Source organism: Cnephaeus nilssonii (genome assembly GCF_951640355.1).
Source record: "Cnephaeus nilssonii genome assembly, chromosome: 10".
NCBI lineage: Eukaryota > Metazoa > Chordata > Mammalia > Chiroptera > Vespertilionidae > Cnephaeus > Cnephaeus nilssonii.
The window spans coordinates 35,215,882-35,233,436 of record NC_137081.1 but is presented as its reverse complement, the minus strand read 5'-3'; the positions used below and the strand labels follow the sequence as shown (position 1 = coordinate 35,233,436).

Sequence of the window (17,555 nt, the reverse complement as noted above, 5' to 3'; positions counted from 1 at the left end):
CCAGCGTCGGCCCCGCGCCCTCCCTGCGCCCGCCCTGCCCTCTACTTGTATCTCCCTTTTCCCGTTGCAGGTTTCGGGTACCTGACGAAGCAGCTGATGGGCTTGGCTGGTGGCCGGATAGTTCTGGCCCTGGAGGGGGGCCACGACCTCACGGCCATTTGTGACGCCTCGGAAGCATGTGTTTCTGCTTTGCTGGGAAACGAGGTAGGAGGACTGGAGGCCCATGGTCGCTGCATGCAGGCTCCAGACCCAGGCCTGTATGGGCCACTTCACTTGCTTCCCCCTCGGTGTTTGATGTCCTCTCCACCCCCACTCAGGCAACACGTCTGACAAAACTGCTTGATTATGGCCACAAGGAGGTGAGCAAAAGGATCATCAAGAACCCTTCATCTTAAAAAGATGGTTCAGGGTCCTGTGTTTTGAAGGGGCTCACCTTCATGTGTGGGTCACCTGGAGAGGACTCTCAGTTTCCTCCTTCAGCAACCGTCAGTTCCCCAGAGGTTCTAAGGCAGGTTCCAGGAGTGGCGTCTCTGTGCGAGTCTCAGGCCCTGGGTGAGAGGCCTCTGCCTCCCGGCTCACAGACACCCAGGTCCGGCTCTGCACAGTGTCCTCACTGAGGCCCAGGACACAGTCAGGGAGACGCAGTGTAGCTGGACCAAAGGGGCTCAAGGATCTGGACCAGGGGAGGCAACTTCCGAGGCTGGAGGAGAGCCACTGGAGTGCTGCACTCCAGGCTGACGTGGACCAGGGGAGGGCAGGCTGGTAGGAGGGAAATGCCTCCAGGGATGCCTAGCCCGCTGAATGGCCACACTTCCTGAAACTTTAAATCCACCCACAGGCCTTTGGATATGGGGCCACAACTCTGTCCCCTGAGCCCATCAGAGGTTCATGGAGCAGGTTCAAGATCCCCCCAGTGTAGCTTCTCTTGTTGCTTTGACGTCACACGTGGGTCCTAGAGATGAGCTGGCTGGTATTTGGGGAGCTCGGGTGAGTGCCCTAGATTAGAGGCCCAACCACACAGAGAGGTGCTAGGGCCCTGCTCTCATGCCGTCCCGTCCCCTGGGACTCATCTCCCTCACCCGTCAGACACGGTGACTGAGCACACTCCTCAGTCAGGTCAGGGCTACCTGGTGTTCAGTCAGGGGGCCGTCATCTCCACAGCTACCCTCCTGCTGGTCAACACCAAGAGTGCAAGGCTCCAGTTAAGGCCCATCTTGGGTGCGGCACCCTCATAAGTTCATTGCTCAGTGGGGCTCCGTCTCCAGCTTCTGGCCTGTGGGCTGAGTGCCCGAGAGGCCTCCTCCAGGAGGCAGTCACTGGGAGCCCGCCCTGGCCGGTCCTGAGGCTGCCCTTAGACCCACCTTCCCGCCTCCCCCCGCAACACAGCTGACAGGGCCCACGAGGCTTGTGGGGAGATGCAGAGGGGGGCTTCGAGCAGGTGCTCCAAGCTCCATGTTGAACTTCACTGCATCCGCCAGACTGGGGAGATGGCCAGTTGTAGAGAAGTCTCCTGTGATGTGAGCTAGCACTCTGTCCTCGAGCTGTTCCCAGTCCGCGTTGTTCCCTGTGACTTGCATGAACTGACAGAAGGTAGACTGTGGGCAGGAGGGAAGGGTATGGCCAGTGTCCTGCCAGGCTCAGGCGGGACAGAGATGACAGGTGTCATGTGGAAGCAAAGGTGAGGTATCACCCAGGTCCGGTCCTCAGCCAGCTGAGTGTGACAGTGACCTGATGTGGGATTGGGACCATAGGAAGCTGTGTGTGTCCTCCCTGTGAGATGGTCCGCAGCGGAGAGCCAGGCCAGGTGCCTTGGGGAGTGGGCACCTGGGAGGAGGGCCATAGCTCTTGTCTGCCCCTCTCGAGGGCCAGTCCTGAGGAGGGTGGACTGAGTGAGCACCATCCTTGGGGTGGGGGGATCCTGAACCCATTCTGTGAACCTCTGATGGGCTCAGGGAACAGAGGTGTGGCCCCATATCCAGCATGCTTCCTGGGGCTGCAGTTGTGGTGGGGGTGCTCAGGGCTGGAAGAGAGAGGCATGTGGTCCCAGCTCCTGCAGGCCCTGTGGCGCTCCAGCTAGCCCCTGCTCCCCGGCCACCTTGCTTGTTGTGGATGGTGTTCGTTTTAAGCCAGGTCACAAGCAGATCAAAGGTCCTGGTGGCACCTCATGTCTAGTCAGCTGGTTAGCGATATGCTTGAATATTCCCAAATAAAATGCCAGTGTGCTTTTTAAAGTGCTCATAGAATTTCACCTAGCCTTTCTTCACATAAAACAGTCTTCTCCCTTTCTAGCTAAAGTTAAAAGGCAACTGACTTACGTATTTAAACCATCCCAAACCTTTTTTGATTCTTCAAGTTATTTTAAAATAACAATAGAGAACTGAGCTTTCAACTAAGCCTGTCCCTGCTTCCTGCTTCACTCTTCTGACAAGAAAATGTTCCTTCACTTACACACATCAGAAAGCAGGAAACACTGGTTTATCAAGGTCTCTTAAAAATACTTTTAATGCAAGAAACTTGGACGGAGCCCCACTTCTCTGCCCTGCGGCCTTTGAAGTGGATTGATCTATGGTGTGTTGGACGACTTGGTGCACACAACGGGCAGCCAGCTGTGGCCAACATAGCCACCTGGTGGGGTGGCTCCAGAGGAGAGAGGCGGGAACAGAGCCCACGATAGGAGACCCGCGCTGTGCCGAGGTCCACATTGCTCCCAAGAGCCATTTCATTGAACAGTTTTGGCTTTTTTTGCAACTATTGGTGATAACTGACCTTGAAAATACAAACGTTTTGCAGGAGCAGTGTAAACGGAGGTACAGGGAATCCAGCAGGTGGGGGGCTAAGATGAGCAATGAGTGACCATCAATTCTCATGTCACCCCAAAAGCAGCATTTGGTTTGGACCAATTTTCTGGTTAATCATGTGGCATATCAGGGATCAATGCCATCATTTCATTCAACCCAACTCCGAGATCAATGAAGGAATTCACAGAGGATAAGCTGGAGCCGCAGTGTTGGGAAAAAAGGCTTTCATTGGAAATTTAGCAACTGTGTTATGTTGTTACACTTTGGGAAAGGTGTGGCTGTGACAAAACACAGTGATTACAAACAGCTGTGTGTGTGAGAGGTGGACACAGAGACAGACACTGAGTCCACTCAGTCTGGGAGCCGGTTATCTGCTTTTAGTCGGCCATCTCCCCCTCACTCACACACGCTCATACACTCACACTCATAGGCATGCTTGCACATGCTCACACAATCATGCATACACACACTCGCAGTCATGTTTACACATGCTTACAAATGCACACACTTGCACAGTCATGCTTGCACTCACACTCAGCTATACTTATACTCACAATCATGCTTACACATGCTCACACTCCCGACCAGGGTCACCTCCTGCCAGCAGTGGCTGTAGTTTCAGCTGTGTGCAGGCCCATGTGGGGGGCGCAGGCCCCAGTGCACGTGTGTGTGCTTTAGGGCAGTGCATGCCTCCTGTCTGTCCAGTCTCCTGAGTCCTTGCTGACGACACTTGGAAGGTGGGCCCTCACCCATCCTTCAAAGGTGTGAAGGAGCTGTGCCCACATACAGACCATCCTCCTCACCCCAGTCATTGTCACAGCAGGATGTAGGGAAACAGTGACAGTTGGCCCTCCCAGGCCCCCTTTGTAAAATGGGTAAGGAAGTCATCCTAGTTGCCAGCCACTTAGCTCAGCAAAAGCGTAGCTCACAGTCAAGAGTAGATGCCATCTTGGGCCCTGTCCCCGCTTGCTCAGCAGGTTCAGTATGTCTAGTTCTGACTGCCAAGCTCCCACTGTGGGGCCCTGGCAGCAAGAAACTCTTGTGCTCACAGCACTCAGCTTTGGTGGCTGATTTTTTTTTTTTCCAGCGAGAAATAGAGAGGGAAAGAGAGATAGAAACATTAGTGATGAGAGAGAATCATTGATCGGCTGCCTCCTACACGCCCTCCACTGGGGATCGAGCCCGCAACCCAGTCATGTGCCTTGACTAGGAATCAAACCATAACCTCCTATAGGTCGATGCTCAACCACTGAGCCATGCCACTGGGCTGATTTTTTTAATATCTCATTCTCTTCCAAGAGGATTTGGCAACTATAAAAATATGAGACAGGAGAGCCAGGAAGCCAGGCTGGAGCATGAGGGGGAGATGAGTTGCGCTGGCCCTAGGTCAGTCCAAGGACACGGGACAACATTGCCTGCATTGTTCTCTCCGTACCTCTTCCCCTACTCAGGGAGGGAGTGATAGGGCTTTCTGAGCATTTGGTTACTGAAGAAGAGCCGCCACATGGCACACCAGTGTCTCCAGCATGTTAGGGTGGCATGTCACCCACTGGTCTAGTTTCCAGGCACAGCAACTGAGGCCTCCAAGCCTGAGCTGATTGGGAGTGTGGGCTTCGTGTTCTCTGCAACACATCCCCCAAATCTCCCACAGAGAGGAAGAATGGGGAAGGGGTGCACTCACCCCTGAAGGCATCACCCTGCCACTCTGCAGGTGACAGGATCCATCTAGGAAGAGCGGGCCTGGGCCTCTCCCACAGGTCTCCCAAGAAACTGTCCTCTCCCAGCCAATGTCACTCGTGGTTGAGCATCGACCCATGCACCAAGAGGTCTCTGGTTTGATTCCCCGTCAGGCACGTGCTCAGGTTGTGAGCTCAATCCCCAGCAGGAGGTGTATGGAGGCAGCTAATCCATGTTTCTATCTCTCTCTCCTTCCTCTCTCTCTAAAAACCAATAAAAATATATTTAAAAAAGAAGAAGAAGAAAAGAAAAGATCCTGGCCAGTGTTGCTCAGTGGTTGAGTGTCAACCCATGAACCAGGTCACAGTTTGATTTCCTGTCAAGGGCACGTGGACTTGATTCCCAGTGGGTGACATGCAGGGGGCAGCCAATCGGTGATTCTCTCTCACCACTGATGTTTCTATTTCTCCCTCTCTGAAATCAATAAAAACATTTTTTAAAAAGAAAAGAAACTAGCCTCTTTCTGGCATCATCCTGGCACTTGCAACCTCCGTGCCCTCCCAGCCAGGCAGGGACTTTTTCACATGAGGGCCTGAGGCAGCAGGTGGGGAGGGCTGGGCAGCCTGCCCAGCTGGTCCCCGATTAGGGGGAAGGGTGCTGTCACCACAGGTGTACTTCCTTACTCTGCTATTTACCAAGTGTCAAGCCTTTAACCTTTTTTAAGAAGGAATTCAGGTTATTAGTTCTCTTATGATTTATTTTTGCTTTTTAAAAATTGTTGAAAACCAACATGAAAACAGGTTGCCAACTTGTCACCAGCTTTCCTAGGCCCCCTGGTGCTGCCTCAGTGGAGGATTCACCACCCACTCCTCAAGTCACCCTGAAGTAACTGTGTAGAGGGACAGGTCTGGTAGTGTCACCACTGGGCCTGACGGGTAGCTGTGGGGCTCCCGTGCGGCTGTGGAAGTGCTGGGGCAGCAGGGATGTGTGGGGAATGCAATGGACACAAAGAGGCAACTGGAGCCACAGGTGGGTGGAGGGGCCCGGCTGGCAGCATAGAACTGGGCCTCGGAGGCCCCTCTGAAGGCAACCACAGGAAGATGGGCGGAGGCAAAGGTGCTGCAGAGAACCCTCAGACTTAGGGTAATACTTTGAGGGGTGAGTCCCCTCTTCCTGGCCCCTTTTCTTAAGTCCAGGCGAGAAGCAGTCAGTGTCTCTGACTGCTTGGTGCTAGGAGCAGAGCCTGGTGCTAGGAGGCGCCCATAAAGGCTCGTGGAAAGAATTGGTTCAGTACAAGCCAGTAGCATCTCATCACTCATGCTTTGTTCCACTTATGCATAGCGGTCTTGCCCTAAACATCCAGGTCCACAATCGCCCTTTTACCTTCCCTTTGTTATCCAATGAAACCAGTAGAAACACCCAGTCCCTGCCATTGGTGCTGACCTGAGTTTGTTTCCCTCTATCCTTCACGCACAGGCAGCACCTCCGGCTTTCCTGTCCACTGCCCAGGGGAAACGGTCTCCAGAGATGCAGCTGAGGGCCCTGGTCACTCTCCTGCTAGATCGCTCCCGTTCTTTCCCCCGAATTCCACGTAACTTCACACGGCAGAGGGGTGTGAGCTCAGGACAGGACCCTTCATGGCTCCTGCCTTACTTCACAAGCCTGTGAGAGCTCCACCCCCCGACGCCTTGCCAGGTGCTGGGGACAGAGACAGTGAGCCTCGGGTGCTGCACTAACGCTCGGGAATGGGTGATGGGGGGTCCTGGCCGGCAGTGACATGTCACAGGGCTAAGACATGAGGGGCTGAGGGTGACAGGAGGAGGTGACTTATAACCCTGGAGGGCTAGCCACCACCATTGTATCCGTCCCACTGGGGAGAGTGGCATGGGGAGCCAACTGGAGATGGGGAAGCAGCAGCAGTAGTAACTTCCTCCCGTGTGTGCACATGCACACTCTAATGCACCCCTCTGCTTCAGAATGACTGATAACTTATGCAATGCGTTCCTTTTTAAAACACTGGCAAAACAAATTTCTAGCAAAATATTCAATTTGGGACCTAATGATTGGGGCACATAGGCTGTACTGAATGACCCCAAAATCTCAACGGCTTGTTTTCTGCTGGAGCTTCGTGTCCAGCAAGGGGCCTGGGGCCCTGCTCCTCATCTTCCTCAACAAAGGGCCAGTGCCCTGGGGACACTGCTCCTCTCCCTGGTGGAGGCCGCAGTGGAGCAGAGCTGAGCGTCACTCCCTTTGGTGGTTACAGTGACAGCAGCCCGGGGCAGTGCTCACCTGTGCCTCTGAGGTAAACACCAGCAGAGGGAGCCGTACTCCCAGGAAACGCCCTTGCTCACCTTTGGAAGGTGATGTCAGTGTTAGGTGCACAGCCCCTGCAGCAGTGGGTGACGAACCTCAGCTACGCTGGCATCCCCACGTTTGACTTCTGCCAACGTGACAGGCGAAACAGCACTGGGGCCAGCCAGGTGGGTGGTCATCTCGTCGCCCGGGGCTGAGCATCTTTTCTTGCTGGGCCACTTGGGCTTCTCTTCTCATGAAGACCATGTCTTTTCCTGTTTTTTGTATTAGACCATGTTTGGAAGGACGGACAGGATGGTGGCGGGCGGGGGGGGGTGAATGGATGGATGGGATGGGGGGTGAATGGATGGAAGGGTGTCTACATATGTGGGAAGGGTGGGTAGGTGGACAATAGGAGTCCCCTCTCTTTCTGTCTCTGGAAGGGTGTGTAGGATCAGAATAGTCTATTCTGTTCCTTGACTGGGACGGCTCTCCTGGGCCCTGGGTTTCCTTTGGGTGAAGATTTTAAATGATTAATTCAGTACCTTTAGTGGCTTTGGTCATCCATTCAGGTTTTCTATTCCTTCTTGAGTTAATTTTGGAAAGTTACACTTTATCAATAATTTACCCTTTCAGCCAAGTTTCCGACAGTATCTCTTACTGTCTTTTCATGTCTGCTGTATCTGGGGCCTGGTACCCTTCACTCTGTCTGTTTGTGCCTCTAGTTTCTCCATTAGTCCTGCTGCACTTGTCAACTTAATGGGTAATTTCAAAGAATCAACCTTCAGCTACAGCATCTCTTTTCTTCTTTAAAATGTATTTCTTTTTGTCCATTAAGCCAAGCTTGCTAATTGTGTTGCCCACATTTTAGTTTTCTCTAAGAAGTCAAAGTCTCCCACTGTGATAGCACATTTACCCATATCTCCTTTTAGGTCTGCCAAGTTTACCTCATACACTTTAAAACCATTTTGCTAAACACGTACAGATTTTAAATCTTTCTATCCTTTTGATGAATTGAAATGTTTATCACACACAGTGACCTTCCTTGTGCCCAGTTCAGTCTGCCGTGCCCAGTGCTGCAGACGCCGTGCCAGCCTCCTCTCGCGGGCTTTGTGGAGCACCGGTGTCTCCTGGCCATGGAGCCCCCGTCCGATGTCTCTTGTACCCAGCATGAGGCAGGGATCCTGTTACCTTTAGATCCAGTGCCACAACCTGTGCTTTGGGCGGAGACTTTGGTTGTGACCATTGATTTGAGTGCGGGTTGTTTGGTTTGTACAGATTCATTTCCACCATCTGATTCTGTGCCATTTGCCCCTTGCCTTGGCTCTCTTTTCTCTTTCCATGCCTGCTCTCAACACCACGGAGGGTCCCCCGACTCCATGTGTCCTCTCTCTTGAGTGGGAAGATACAGCCAATCAAATTCTCTCAGTCATGATCCTTAAAAACGTTAGCGTGTGCCCTGGTCAGTAACCTCACCCTTCCCTGTGCAACCAGGGTGTGGGCTGCTCTGGTACAGGGGACATCACAGATTAAATGCAGGGCACTCGGATGAACATGCTTATAAAACTGACGGGCTCCTCGGACATGTAAGTGTGACTGGTGTCTGGTATGTCTGTCTGTAAGTGGGCAGCCAGCCCCTCCCGGGTCTGTGCAGCCATGACGAGTATTCCTTGCCCGCTCCCCTCTTTCCCTTACTCTCACTGAGTAGGTGTCACTACCACTGTGCCGTGCGGCCTGTTTACTTGGCCATCCTGCACCTGTGCTCTTTTCTTTGCTCCTTGTGCCTCCTCATTTCTCAGTCCACTGGGTCGTTTTCCTTCTGCCTTCAGCACAGCCCAGAGTCTCCCTTGGGAAACACTTGTGTGCGAACCTTCCCAGCGTGTTGTTTTAAAGCCTTTGTTTCACCCTCACTGTCACTCAGTGAGTTCCTTTCTTGGCATGTGGACGAGGTCACACCACTGTCTTCCTGCTCCTTTGCCATGAAGTGAGCACCGTCTGGCTGGTGCTGCTCCTCTGACGATTGTTTTCTCCAGCTGCTTGTAGAATTTTCCACAGGTTCAATCCAATGTGCCTGAGAGTGGGTTTCCTTTTAAAATTCCTCGGCTCGGGTCTTGACCCCCTCCTGAACTGAGCGTGGGTGCCACTGGTCCGTCAGGACGCCCTCCGTGTGGGCACCTGTGATGATGCCTGCAACTCCCTCAGGGACTTGAGGAGGTCAGCACCTGTTCCAGTCTCCATGGCCCTGTCTCCGGGCTGCATCTGGGCCATTTGCTGCTGTTGCTTCCATGCTTGCTTTATAGCTTAAAACTGATCATTTCAATGGCCGCAGTCTCTGAGGAGCTGAGCTTTGATTTTTGGGTGCCTTTCAATTTACTCGGAAGTAGCAGAGTTAGCACACGTGTCTCTCAGTTTCCTCTGTTGTCACCATCATACCTCAGTGTGGGACAGGGTCACTGCATAGGAGCCAACCCTGGCACACTGCTGTTAGCTGAAGTGCAGGACACACTGAGGTTCACTCCGTTTTCCTGATAGCCCTCTGTTTTGGGCCCCACAGTGGCCCTGCCGGCCTGTCGCCTGAGTCTCCTCGGCTGTGACAGCTTCCCAGTCTTTCATGTTCTCACGACCACCACAGTTTGGGGGAGTGCTGGTCAGGTGTTTTATAGAGTGTCCCTCCATTTATGTTTGTCCGGTTTTTCCCTCATGATTGAGGGGTTGGGGGAGCAAAACCCGAGGGGTCCAGTGCCCTTCTCCACACTTCCTGTCCCAATGCTGTCCACGTGGCTCCTCTGCTGAAGGTCACCGTGAGGGTCTGGTGATAGTGGGCTTGTCAATGTATGTCTCCACCGTAAAGGTCCTTTGGCTGGAAGGCACTCGTGCAGCCCGCACGTGCTTTGGGGCAGGTGGGAGGTGTTAGCTCTGTCATGGGGAGGGCTGTGTACTCAGTCACTTGTTTATATCAGTGTTCACTCATGGCTGTTCATGTCAGACTCGGGATTATGATTCAGTACTGCATCTTGTATTCCGTTTCCCCTGGCCCTGTGTGTCCCTCGGACGGGCCCTGGCGTCTGTCTTTGAGCTCTTTTGTACTCTGCACTGGAAGACGCCCAGGCTCCTCCGTGTTCTCCCCGCTGCCCTAGAACAGCCGCGTCTCCAGGGAGCCAGTTCCTTTCATTGGAGGCGGGTATTAGAGACCGAGATTGCTGCTCCTGGCCCAAGTGCAGCTCGCTGGCTTCTGTGCTTCATGATCGGGAGGCCATGCTCCTTGGAACTGATCTGGCAGCACTGATTGGCAGCCTCGGGGCTGTGTGCCCATGGGAGGATGGACAGTTGCTGTGCCATGTCACGGAGCCACCACTACAAGTGCAGGTCTGCATGCTTAGTGTTTACCTGGCATTATCTCAGGTGCCTTTGTTCTCAGCTTTTGCCCAGAGCCAAGGCTAAGAACAAAACTGTTTACAGTGGTCTCTGCGAGCACGCCCTCTGTGCGTCTGCCCTCCATGGCTCATCCTAGGGCTCCTGTCCCCAGTGTGTCTCGGTGGGTTCCAGCTTCCACCGAGCCCCCAGGTCTCTCCGGGGTTTGGAGGCTTATCCAGTTATTTAAAGTTTTTTTAATCATTGTGTTTTCATGCTCTGTTGCAGCCACTCTGGTTTGCCCTGGGGCCCTCTGACTGCGTGGGTTCCGCTACCTGCGGCCAGCACTTAGGGAATCGCCTAGAGCAGAGGTTCCTTCTGTTCTGCTCAATACTTTTCTTCCATTTACCTTTTCCCCTGTTATTAGAAGAAAACCATGGCCAGGGAGTAGTCAAGCATTTTTATTTAAAATACCAGGAATGTGAAAGTGATGTTTCCAAAAAGTGGTAGTTATCCCCCTGATCTCATGCTGAAGTCTGCACCAGCCCCTCCCGGACACCCTCTGTGGCCCTGCTACCTGAGAACCACAAGCATCCCTGAGAGTTTCCTAAGAAAAGTGCCCTAAGGAAAATAAGTTTCTTTTTGTAAAAGTTTATGTGATAAATCCGAAGCCCACATCTGGCTGTTAAACTTACGGTTCTTCGCTGTTGGCAAGTGCGCTCAAGACACAGTGCTGATTGTGAACAGCCCGCTCTGACGTGCAGGGGTTGTATTAACCATACAGTCACACGTCTTTTGCAGCTCGATCCTCTCCCAGAAAAGGTTTTACAGCAGAGACCCAATGCCAACGCTGTCCGGTCCATGGAGAAGGTCATTGAGATTCACAGTAAGTTGTCCGGGCCAGGTGTCCGGCCGGGAAATGCTCTCGTGGGAGGGAGAGTACAGGACTCACGGCCCCGAGTCCCCGCCCTGGGCTCCTCTCCTGTCACTGCCGGCTGCTTCCTGGGCCTGTAAGACAGGCCTCTCTTTCAGCCAGATTTGATGAGCTGAACCCCCACTTGCTCCCCACAACCCACTACAATGTGTCATCACCTCCATGTCACAAAAGAGCTTGCCTCCAGGAGGCTGTGAAGTCACTTGCTCCAGGTCCCCAGCTAGCAGGGTGGGGCCAGGGCGTGAACTGTGTCCTCAGGTCTGGTCTCTTCCCTGGCCCGAGAACCCCACCCCTCCCGCAGACTCAGTGGGGGGTGCAGGGCCCCCTATTTCCTAGTACTTCCCCTCCAACATCAGGTGCTGGGGACCAAGGGAGCTGGCACACAGCCAGGTGACTCAGCCAGCACACCTGTCTCAGGTGAGCTGGCAGTGCCCTATCCTTGTCGCAAAGCTCAGTTTGTCCTGGGTCCTTAGGATGGCCCAAATTGGGGAGACTGTCCGTCTAGTTGGGTGGAAACCAGGGGTCTCACCTGTGTGTCCTGCACGGGTGTTGGGTCCCTCCTAGCCTTGGAGCTGAGCTGTTCCCCTGTCCTGATGAGAAGCCCCTGGGTGCCAGAAAACACTGAGAGGCTGGCTCTGGGCCAGGCCCAGCCCTCCCTGCATGGTCCCCTTACTCTGAGGCCGCATAGGGGCACCCCCATGGTCTTGGAAGGTCCAGTTGGGAACTCCCTCCACACTGGGTGGCAGTCTTCCCATGCCCCCACCTGCTCCTAGAGTCAGGGACAGGGTCATGGAGAGCCTGCTGGGCCCAGTCCCGGGGTGCCTGTAACCTAGCGCTTCCCTCACCCAGGCCAGTACTGGCGCTCCCTGCAGCGCCTCCCCTCCACCGTGGCCTACTCCCTGGTCGAGGCCCAGAAGCGTGAGAATGAAGAAGCCGAGACGGTCACCGCCATGGCCTCCCTGTCCGTAGGTGTGAAGCCCGCTGAGAAGAGGTGAGTCCTGCAGGGCCTGGCCTGCGGCACTGCATGGAGGGGACGCCTTCTGAAGGAGAGCCGAGTCTCAGCTCCTGCATCTGAGGCCCGAGGCTTCTCCACATGGGGCCCTCAAGGCCATGGGGGGAGCAAGTGTCCCCATCCAACACGTCTTTCCAGTGTGGAAGACCCTTTGAAACACGGGGTGTAGGGGGGAGCATTTATCCCTGAGCAGGTGGCCCAGTAACACCTGGTCAGGAGCCAGGAATTGAAGGTGGGAGGTGGGAGATGGGAGGTGGGTGGGGGAGGGGGAGAGCAGTCCTGTTGGAGGAAGAGGGGCAGACGACAGACAGAGAAGGCCCTGCAGTGCTGCCTCTAACCCTCCGTCTGTCCTTTCTCTTCTCTGCTGTGTACCTTTCTGTCCTCTCCCTGGGGCACTGCCACAGGCCTGAGGAGGAGCCCATGGAAGAGGAGCCGCCCCTGTAACCGTGCCCACAGCTGCGACTCTTGTTTGTCTGTCTGTCTTGAAGCTCCGCCAAGAAAAGTTGCTGTTTCTCTGCATCCTGCCAGGCGTTCTCTCAGAATCCGCAGGCGCACCAGGGGCCCAGACCCCAGGTCTCACTGGGCAGGGCAGCCTTACACAGAACCCGGGACAGACGCCGGGAAGAGCAGACACCGACATGCAGGGCACCAGGCTCGCCCTCGGCCCCCATGAGGGATGCCGAAGAGGGAGGAAGCCTGCGGCAGCTCGTGGCAGAGTTGCCCGATTTAGTTGATATGAGGAAAAGAAAATGAAAATCAAAGATCTAACAATACAAAACAAACTTGATCAAAACTGGTGCTTAAAGTTTGATGATTAATTACCCACAATTCCACAGTCTCCGTGTAAACCACTCATCTTGTAGCTTACTTTTTAAAGAGAACGTTTTCTATCGCTCTGGCCTGCCTCTGTGAACCAGAGCGGTGTGTGGTGGGGTTTGCAGCCGGGTGGGGGACAGAGTGGATGAGCATTTAAGAAAAAAAAAAAAATGGACAAAAATGGAAATGTGAGCCTGCAGGAGCTGGCTTTGCTTTCTCAAAGCCATCGGAAGATGCAAGTTTGTGCCTTTTTTTTATTGCTCTGATGGATTTTTGTGGCTGGGTTTTCTGAAGTCTGAGGAACAATGCCTTAAGAAAAAAATAAACAGCAGGAATTGATGGGATAGTCCTGTGGCTGGTGGGGCTGGCAGTGCCCATGGGGCAGGAGGCTGCCCCGTGCCGGCCAGGGCTTCGAGAGCAGGCGCAGGCCGCGGCCGGCGGCTCCAGAGGGCTGCCAACCTGCCGCCCTCATTTTGCTTTATTGTTGTGTAAGAAAAATGGAGGTAGTTGCCAAAAAGTGGCAAATACTGTTGGGAGTTTTGAAGTCTAACAAATTTTAAATGAATCCAAAGTGTTCTTTTCTCATACGTCATATAACAGTTGAGCATCTCCATTGGTTGTGAAGCATGTCCTAGGCACACCTTCAGTGTTACGGTTGGAATGCTTTTTATTAAAAGCAAGTAGCATGAAGTACTGCTTAAATTTTAGGTATAAATAAATATATATATGTATAATATATATTCCAATGTATTCCAAGCTAAGAAACTTGATTCTTATGAAATCTTGATAAAATATTTATAATGCATTTATAGAAGAAGTATATATATATATAATAAATGCAGGTTGTCAAGGTCCCTGGGAACGAACGACTTGTGAATTAGCTACCAAGGTGCTTACGGAAAGGGATCTAGTTTGAACTCATGTAGTTTGAAGTCCAGATTGGATCGATTTCAGATCGCCAGCACATTCGCCACTGGCAACTACCACACGTTTGTATTTCGTTTTAATTATTTTCTAACAGACCCCTCCCCGCTCCACACCTCCACCCACATATGTACCTAATGAGTTTTTATAGCAAGGAATATAAATTTGCTGTTGATTTTTGTATGAATTTTTCACAAAAAGATCCTGAATAAGCATTGTTTTGTGAATTTCACTTTTTTTTTCTCACCATTTAGCAGTTTTCTGAATGGTAATAATGTCTAAACCTTTTTCCTTTCTAAATTCTCGCTTGTACATTTTTTTAACTTTCAACGTGTTTTTTATTGTTTTCACTTTTGTTTGTATGGTGAGCAGTTTCTCCGAACGGAACTGCTGCCATCGGAGTTTGTTTTCAGAAAGGGCGTCGCCTGCGTGGCGGGTCTGGGCTGTCGGTAGTGGCAGGCTTCTCCTGCCTCGCCAGTAGTATTACCGGGCGGTGTGTTTCCCTCCGTGGCAGGTGTGGAGAGGGCCACTCGTGACACTGAACGGTTACTTGCCAGACACTGCAGGCCGTCAGCTTTCCTGAAAGTCTCATTTAAACTTCTCTGACCACATCGTCAGACTAGCTTCAGTTTTCCAAAGACCTTTAAGCATGTCAGCAATGCATGGCCCGGCACCAGTCCAGGTTTTTCCGCTGCAGCCACATGGCCTGGCCCTTGCTGCCTGCCGAGCCTGTGGGGACACCAGACTCCTGAGCAGCACAGCCGGCCTTTGCTCTTTTCTCTCTGACAGAAACGGAACGTCACTTTTTACCGGTAACTTATTTTCAGAACTTGAAGCTTTCATTCCCAAGTGTGTATTGAGTTCAGACTCGTGGGGGAAATGCAGACACAGCGTGCCCCAGGAGGGAACCCCAGCCAAGCCTCTGAGTTTGGTGACATTCACAGGGTAGCTTCTGAGAGCCACTGACACAGTTGGGTGTTGACCAAAGGAATCCAAATGCTTGGACTGGCTTGGTCATGGGGATGCTGTTGGTCAGAAATAGGACAGTGGGCTGAGGTAGGACAGGAGGGTCTTAGGGCACGTTTGACTCCTTTCCCTGCTGGCCACTCTGCCGAGGCCCACGTGGCAGGAGGCGCTCAGGTGGATCAGTGCCATCCTTCCCGGAGCGGCACAGAGCAGTGCAGGGCCCCGCTGGTGGCTCTCCGCCTTCTCAGCTCCCTTCTCAAGATCCTCCGGGGACCCCTGCCGCCTGCCTGCTCTGCCAGCCCTGGCTCTCGGAAGGAATGCGTCATCTGACCTTTTTACAGATGATCAGACGGCCTGGACCTCTTGGTGGCCACATTCTCCTGGGGGTTTGCTTCCGCTCTCACAGGACACCCTGCAGATAGGCCGGCAGGGAGCCTGTTCCGCTTGTCAGCTCACTCCAGCTTCACAGACGTGCAGAAAGCAGAGCCATGTAGCCTTTCTTTTCTGTGAAGACACTCAGCCCCTCTCCACGGCCACCGTCTAGGGCAGATGGCGGAGGGCCTGCCAAGTGTGGGCAGGACCCTGCGTGAAGGAGGGCCCCTCAGCCCTCCCTCTTTGGTCCTTGGACCTTAGCCTTTTTCTTCCTTTGCAAAGTCCTTGGGGCACAGGCTGGGGGTCAGCAAGTGAGCACTTTATAGCCCTTCACGGGAAACTGTGATGCCGCACGCTCAGGTGTCACCCGGCCCTTTCAGTTTTCCTGCCACGACGCATCTGAGCCCCACCAGCAGGCGGCCATCCGGGACTGCACCCGGCTTCCAAAGGGCCTCTTTGTCAACGTGTTTCCGTTTTTCTTTCTTTCTTTTAAGTCTGTTTCCAGAGGAAGGACCCTTTTGTATCGGTCTGACACTGCGAGTCTGGGTGGCAGCACCAGCCTCAGAGTCGGTTGTTTTCAATTTTCCATCGGAACATTCCTCCTTTCCTGGTCACAGCCACGTGCTCATTCCATTCTTCTTTTTGTAGACTTTGGGCCCACGTGTTTTATGGGCATTGATACATATATAAATATATATATAAATATATATGAGTATATTTTTTTAAGTTTCCTACACCCGGAGGTTGCATGACTGTACGGCCGGCATGTCTTTATATTGTACACAGATTTGCACGCCGAACTCGGCAGCTTGGGGGAGAAGAAAAATGCCTTTGTGTTCCCCTCTCGTGACATTTGCTGACTCAAAAGATGGAGATTTTTCTGTAACGTAACAAACCCTTGAAGGAGAGGGGGGAACGTTTGCGTCTTATTGAACTTATTCTTAAGAAATTGTACTTTTTATTGTAAGAAAAACAAAAAGGACTACTTAAACATTTGTCATATTAAGAAAAAAAGTTTATCTAACACTTGTGACATACCAATAATAGAGTTTATTGTATTTATGTGGAAACAGTGTTTTAGGGGAACTACGCAGAATTCAAGTGAACTGCCTGTCTCTTCATTTGATTTGGAGGAGTTTTGTTTTGTTTTGTTTCCTTTGTTTCCTTTATCTTCTTGGGTGGGGGGTGAGGTGAGCACTGCCCTCCTGGCCCCGGTGGTTGGCGCCGATGGAGAACCGATGGAGAACCGGTGGGCCCCAGAGCGCCCCTTTCCGCACAGCGCGCTGACCTTTTTATTCCTTTTAGGTGATGTATGGCTAAGATTTCACTTTAAGCCGTCGTGAACTGTGCGAGCACTGTGGTTTCAAATTTTACTTTGCACCGAAAGGAAACCATTTCTTCCTTGTAATGAAGCGAGCTTGTTCCTAGCTCAGCTCACTTTGTCTCTGACATGATTAAAAGTCTCCTATGGAAAGAAAAGAAAGTGACAGTTTCTGTTTGTTTCTTGGTGTGTGTGCTCCATGGTGGAGGCTCTATTTTCCAATTTCTAAGAATGACACACATAGGACACACACATATGTGGGGGCTGACCCTGTTCACCCGAGAGTTCATCACAGGCCAGGGGGTAGCGCCACCGCATCCACCCGACGCCTGTGCCTGCGTGGGCGGGTTCCCACTGGGTGCAGCCGCCTGTTTCTTCTGTAACTTCATCAGTCGTCCCGTTGTCTGGACCTCCCAGGGGTCCTTCCTTCGCTCAGTGGGGTCGGAAGTGTCCTCATTTTGTTGTTGGGTGGATCTGCACCGGCTGACTGTGTCCTGAAAGCTGACCCCACCTCCACTTCACCTGGAGCCCAGTTTTTGTACCTCGTCATACAACTTGTTACTCTTGTGGTGTCAATAAAGACAGCGTTCATTGCCCTCTCACCTCTGGTTTCTGCCCGTGTGCTCTTGTCCTTGCTGGCTCGTGGGCCAGGGACCCCGTGGGGCTGGCCCGCCTGCACTCAGCCTGGGATGGGGAGTGCCTATAGTCCTTGCAGTGTTTTCTCTCCAGGCATACTTTGCAACTCTGGGGAGGTGGGCTGGACATGATCTCAGAGGAAGACAAGGCCCAAGAGCCTAGGCTCGGCCACCTTCCCCCAGCTGGGCACATGCCCCCCCCCACAATCTGCAAACCCAACCACAACCTCAGCCGAGCAATACACTGCCACCCCTAGACTATGCCACCATCCTCCTTGGGCTGCCCAGTCCTGGGACTACCTATTGGGGTGAAAGATGGGTAAAGGCGGCCTCCTGGGCCGACGCATGTGGTTCTAGCCCACTCCTGGGGCCTGTCCAAGGTGCTGCCGCCCACTGCACAGCCACTGTCCCTCTGCCAAGTCCAGTTCTTACCTCTCCTTTCACGGCTGCCACCCAA

At 52.9% G+C, this 17,555-nt stretch overlaps 1 protein-coding gene across 11 annotated transcripts in view; it reads left to right on the top strand.

Annotated features, from left to right (window-relative positions):
• Positions 1–17,333, top strand: part of HDAC4 (histone deacetylase 4) — a 238,318-nt gene extending 220,985 nt beyond the window's left edge. For 6 of the 11 annotated variants that reach the window (XM_079781863.1, XM_079781868.1, XM_079781860.1 and 3 more), the window contains 4 exons: positions 71–204; positions 10,920–11,004; positions 11,902–12,043; positions 12,469–17,333. In XM_079781863.1, coding sequence (XP_079637989.1) covers positions 71–204; positions 10,920–11,004; positions 11,902–12,043; positions 12,469–12,508 — 401 coding nt within the window. In that variant the 3' untranslated portion in view covers positions 12,509–17,333. The remainder of the gene's footprint in view (positions 1–70; positions 205–10,919; positions 11,005–11,901; positions 12,044–12,468) is intronic. The other 5 variants (XM_079781870.1, XM_079781869.1, XM_079781867.1 and 2 more) reach the window with 1 other exon arrangement.
• Positions 17,334–17,555: the final 222 nt, after the last annotated feature.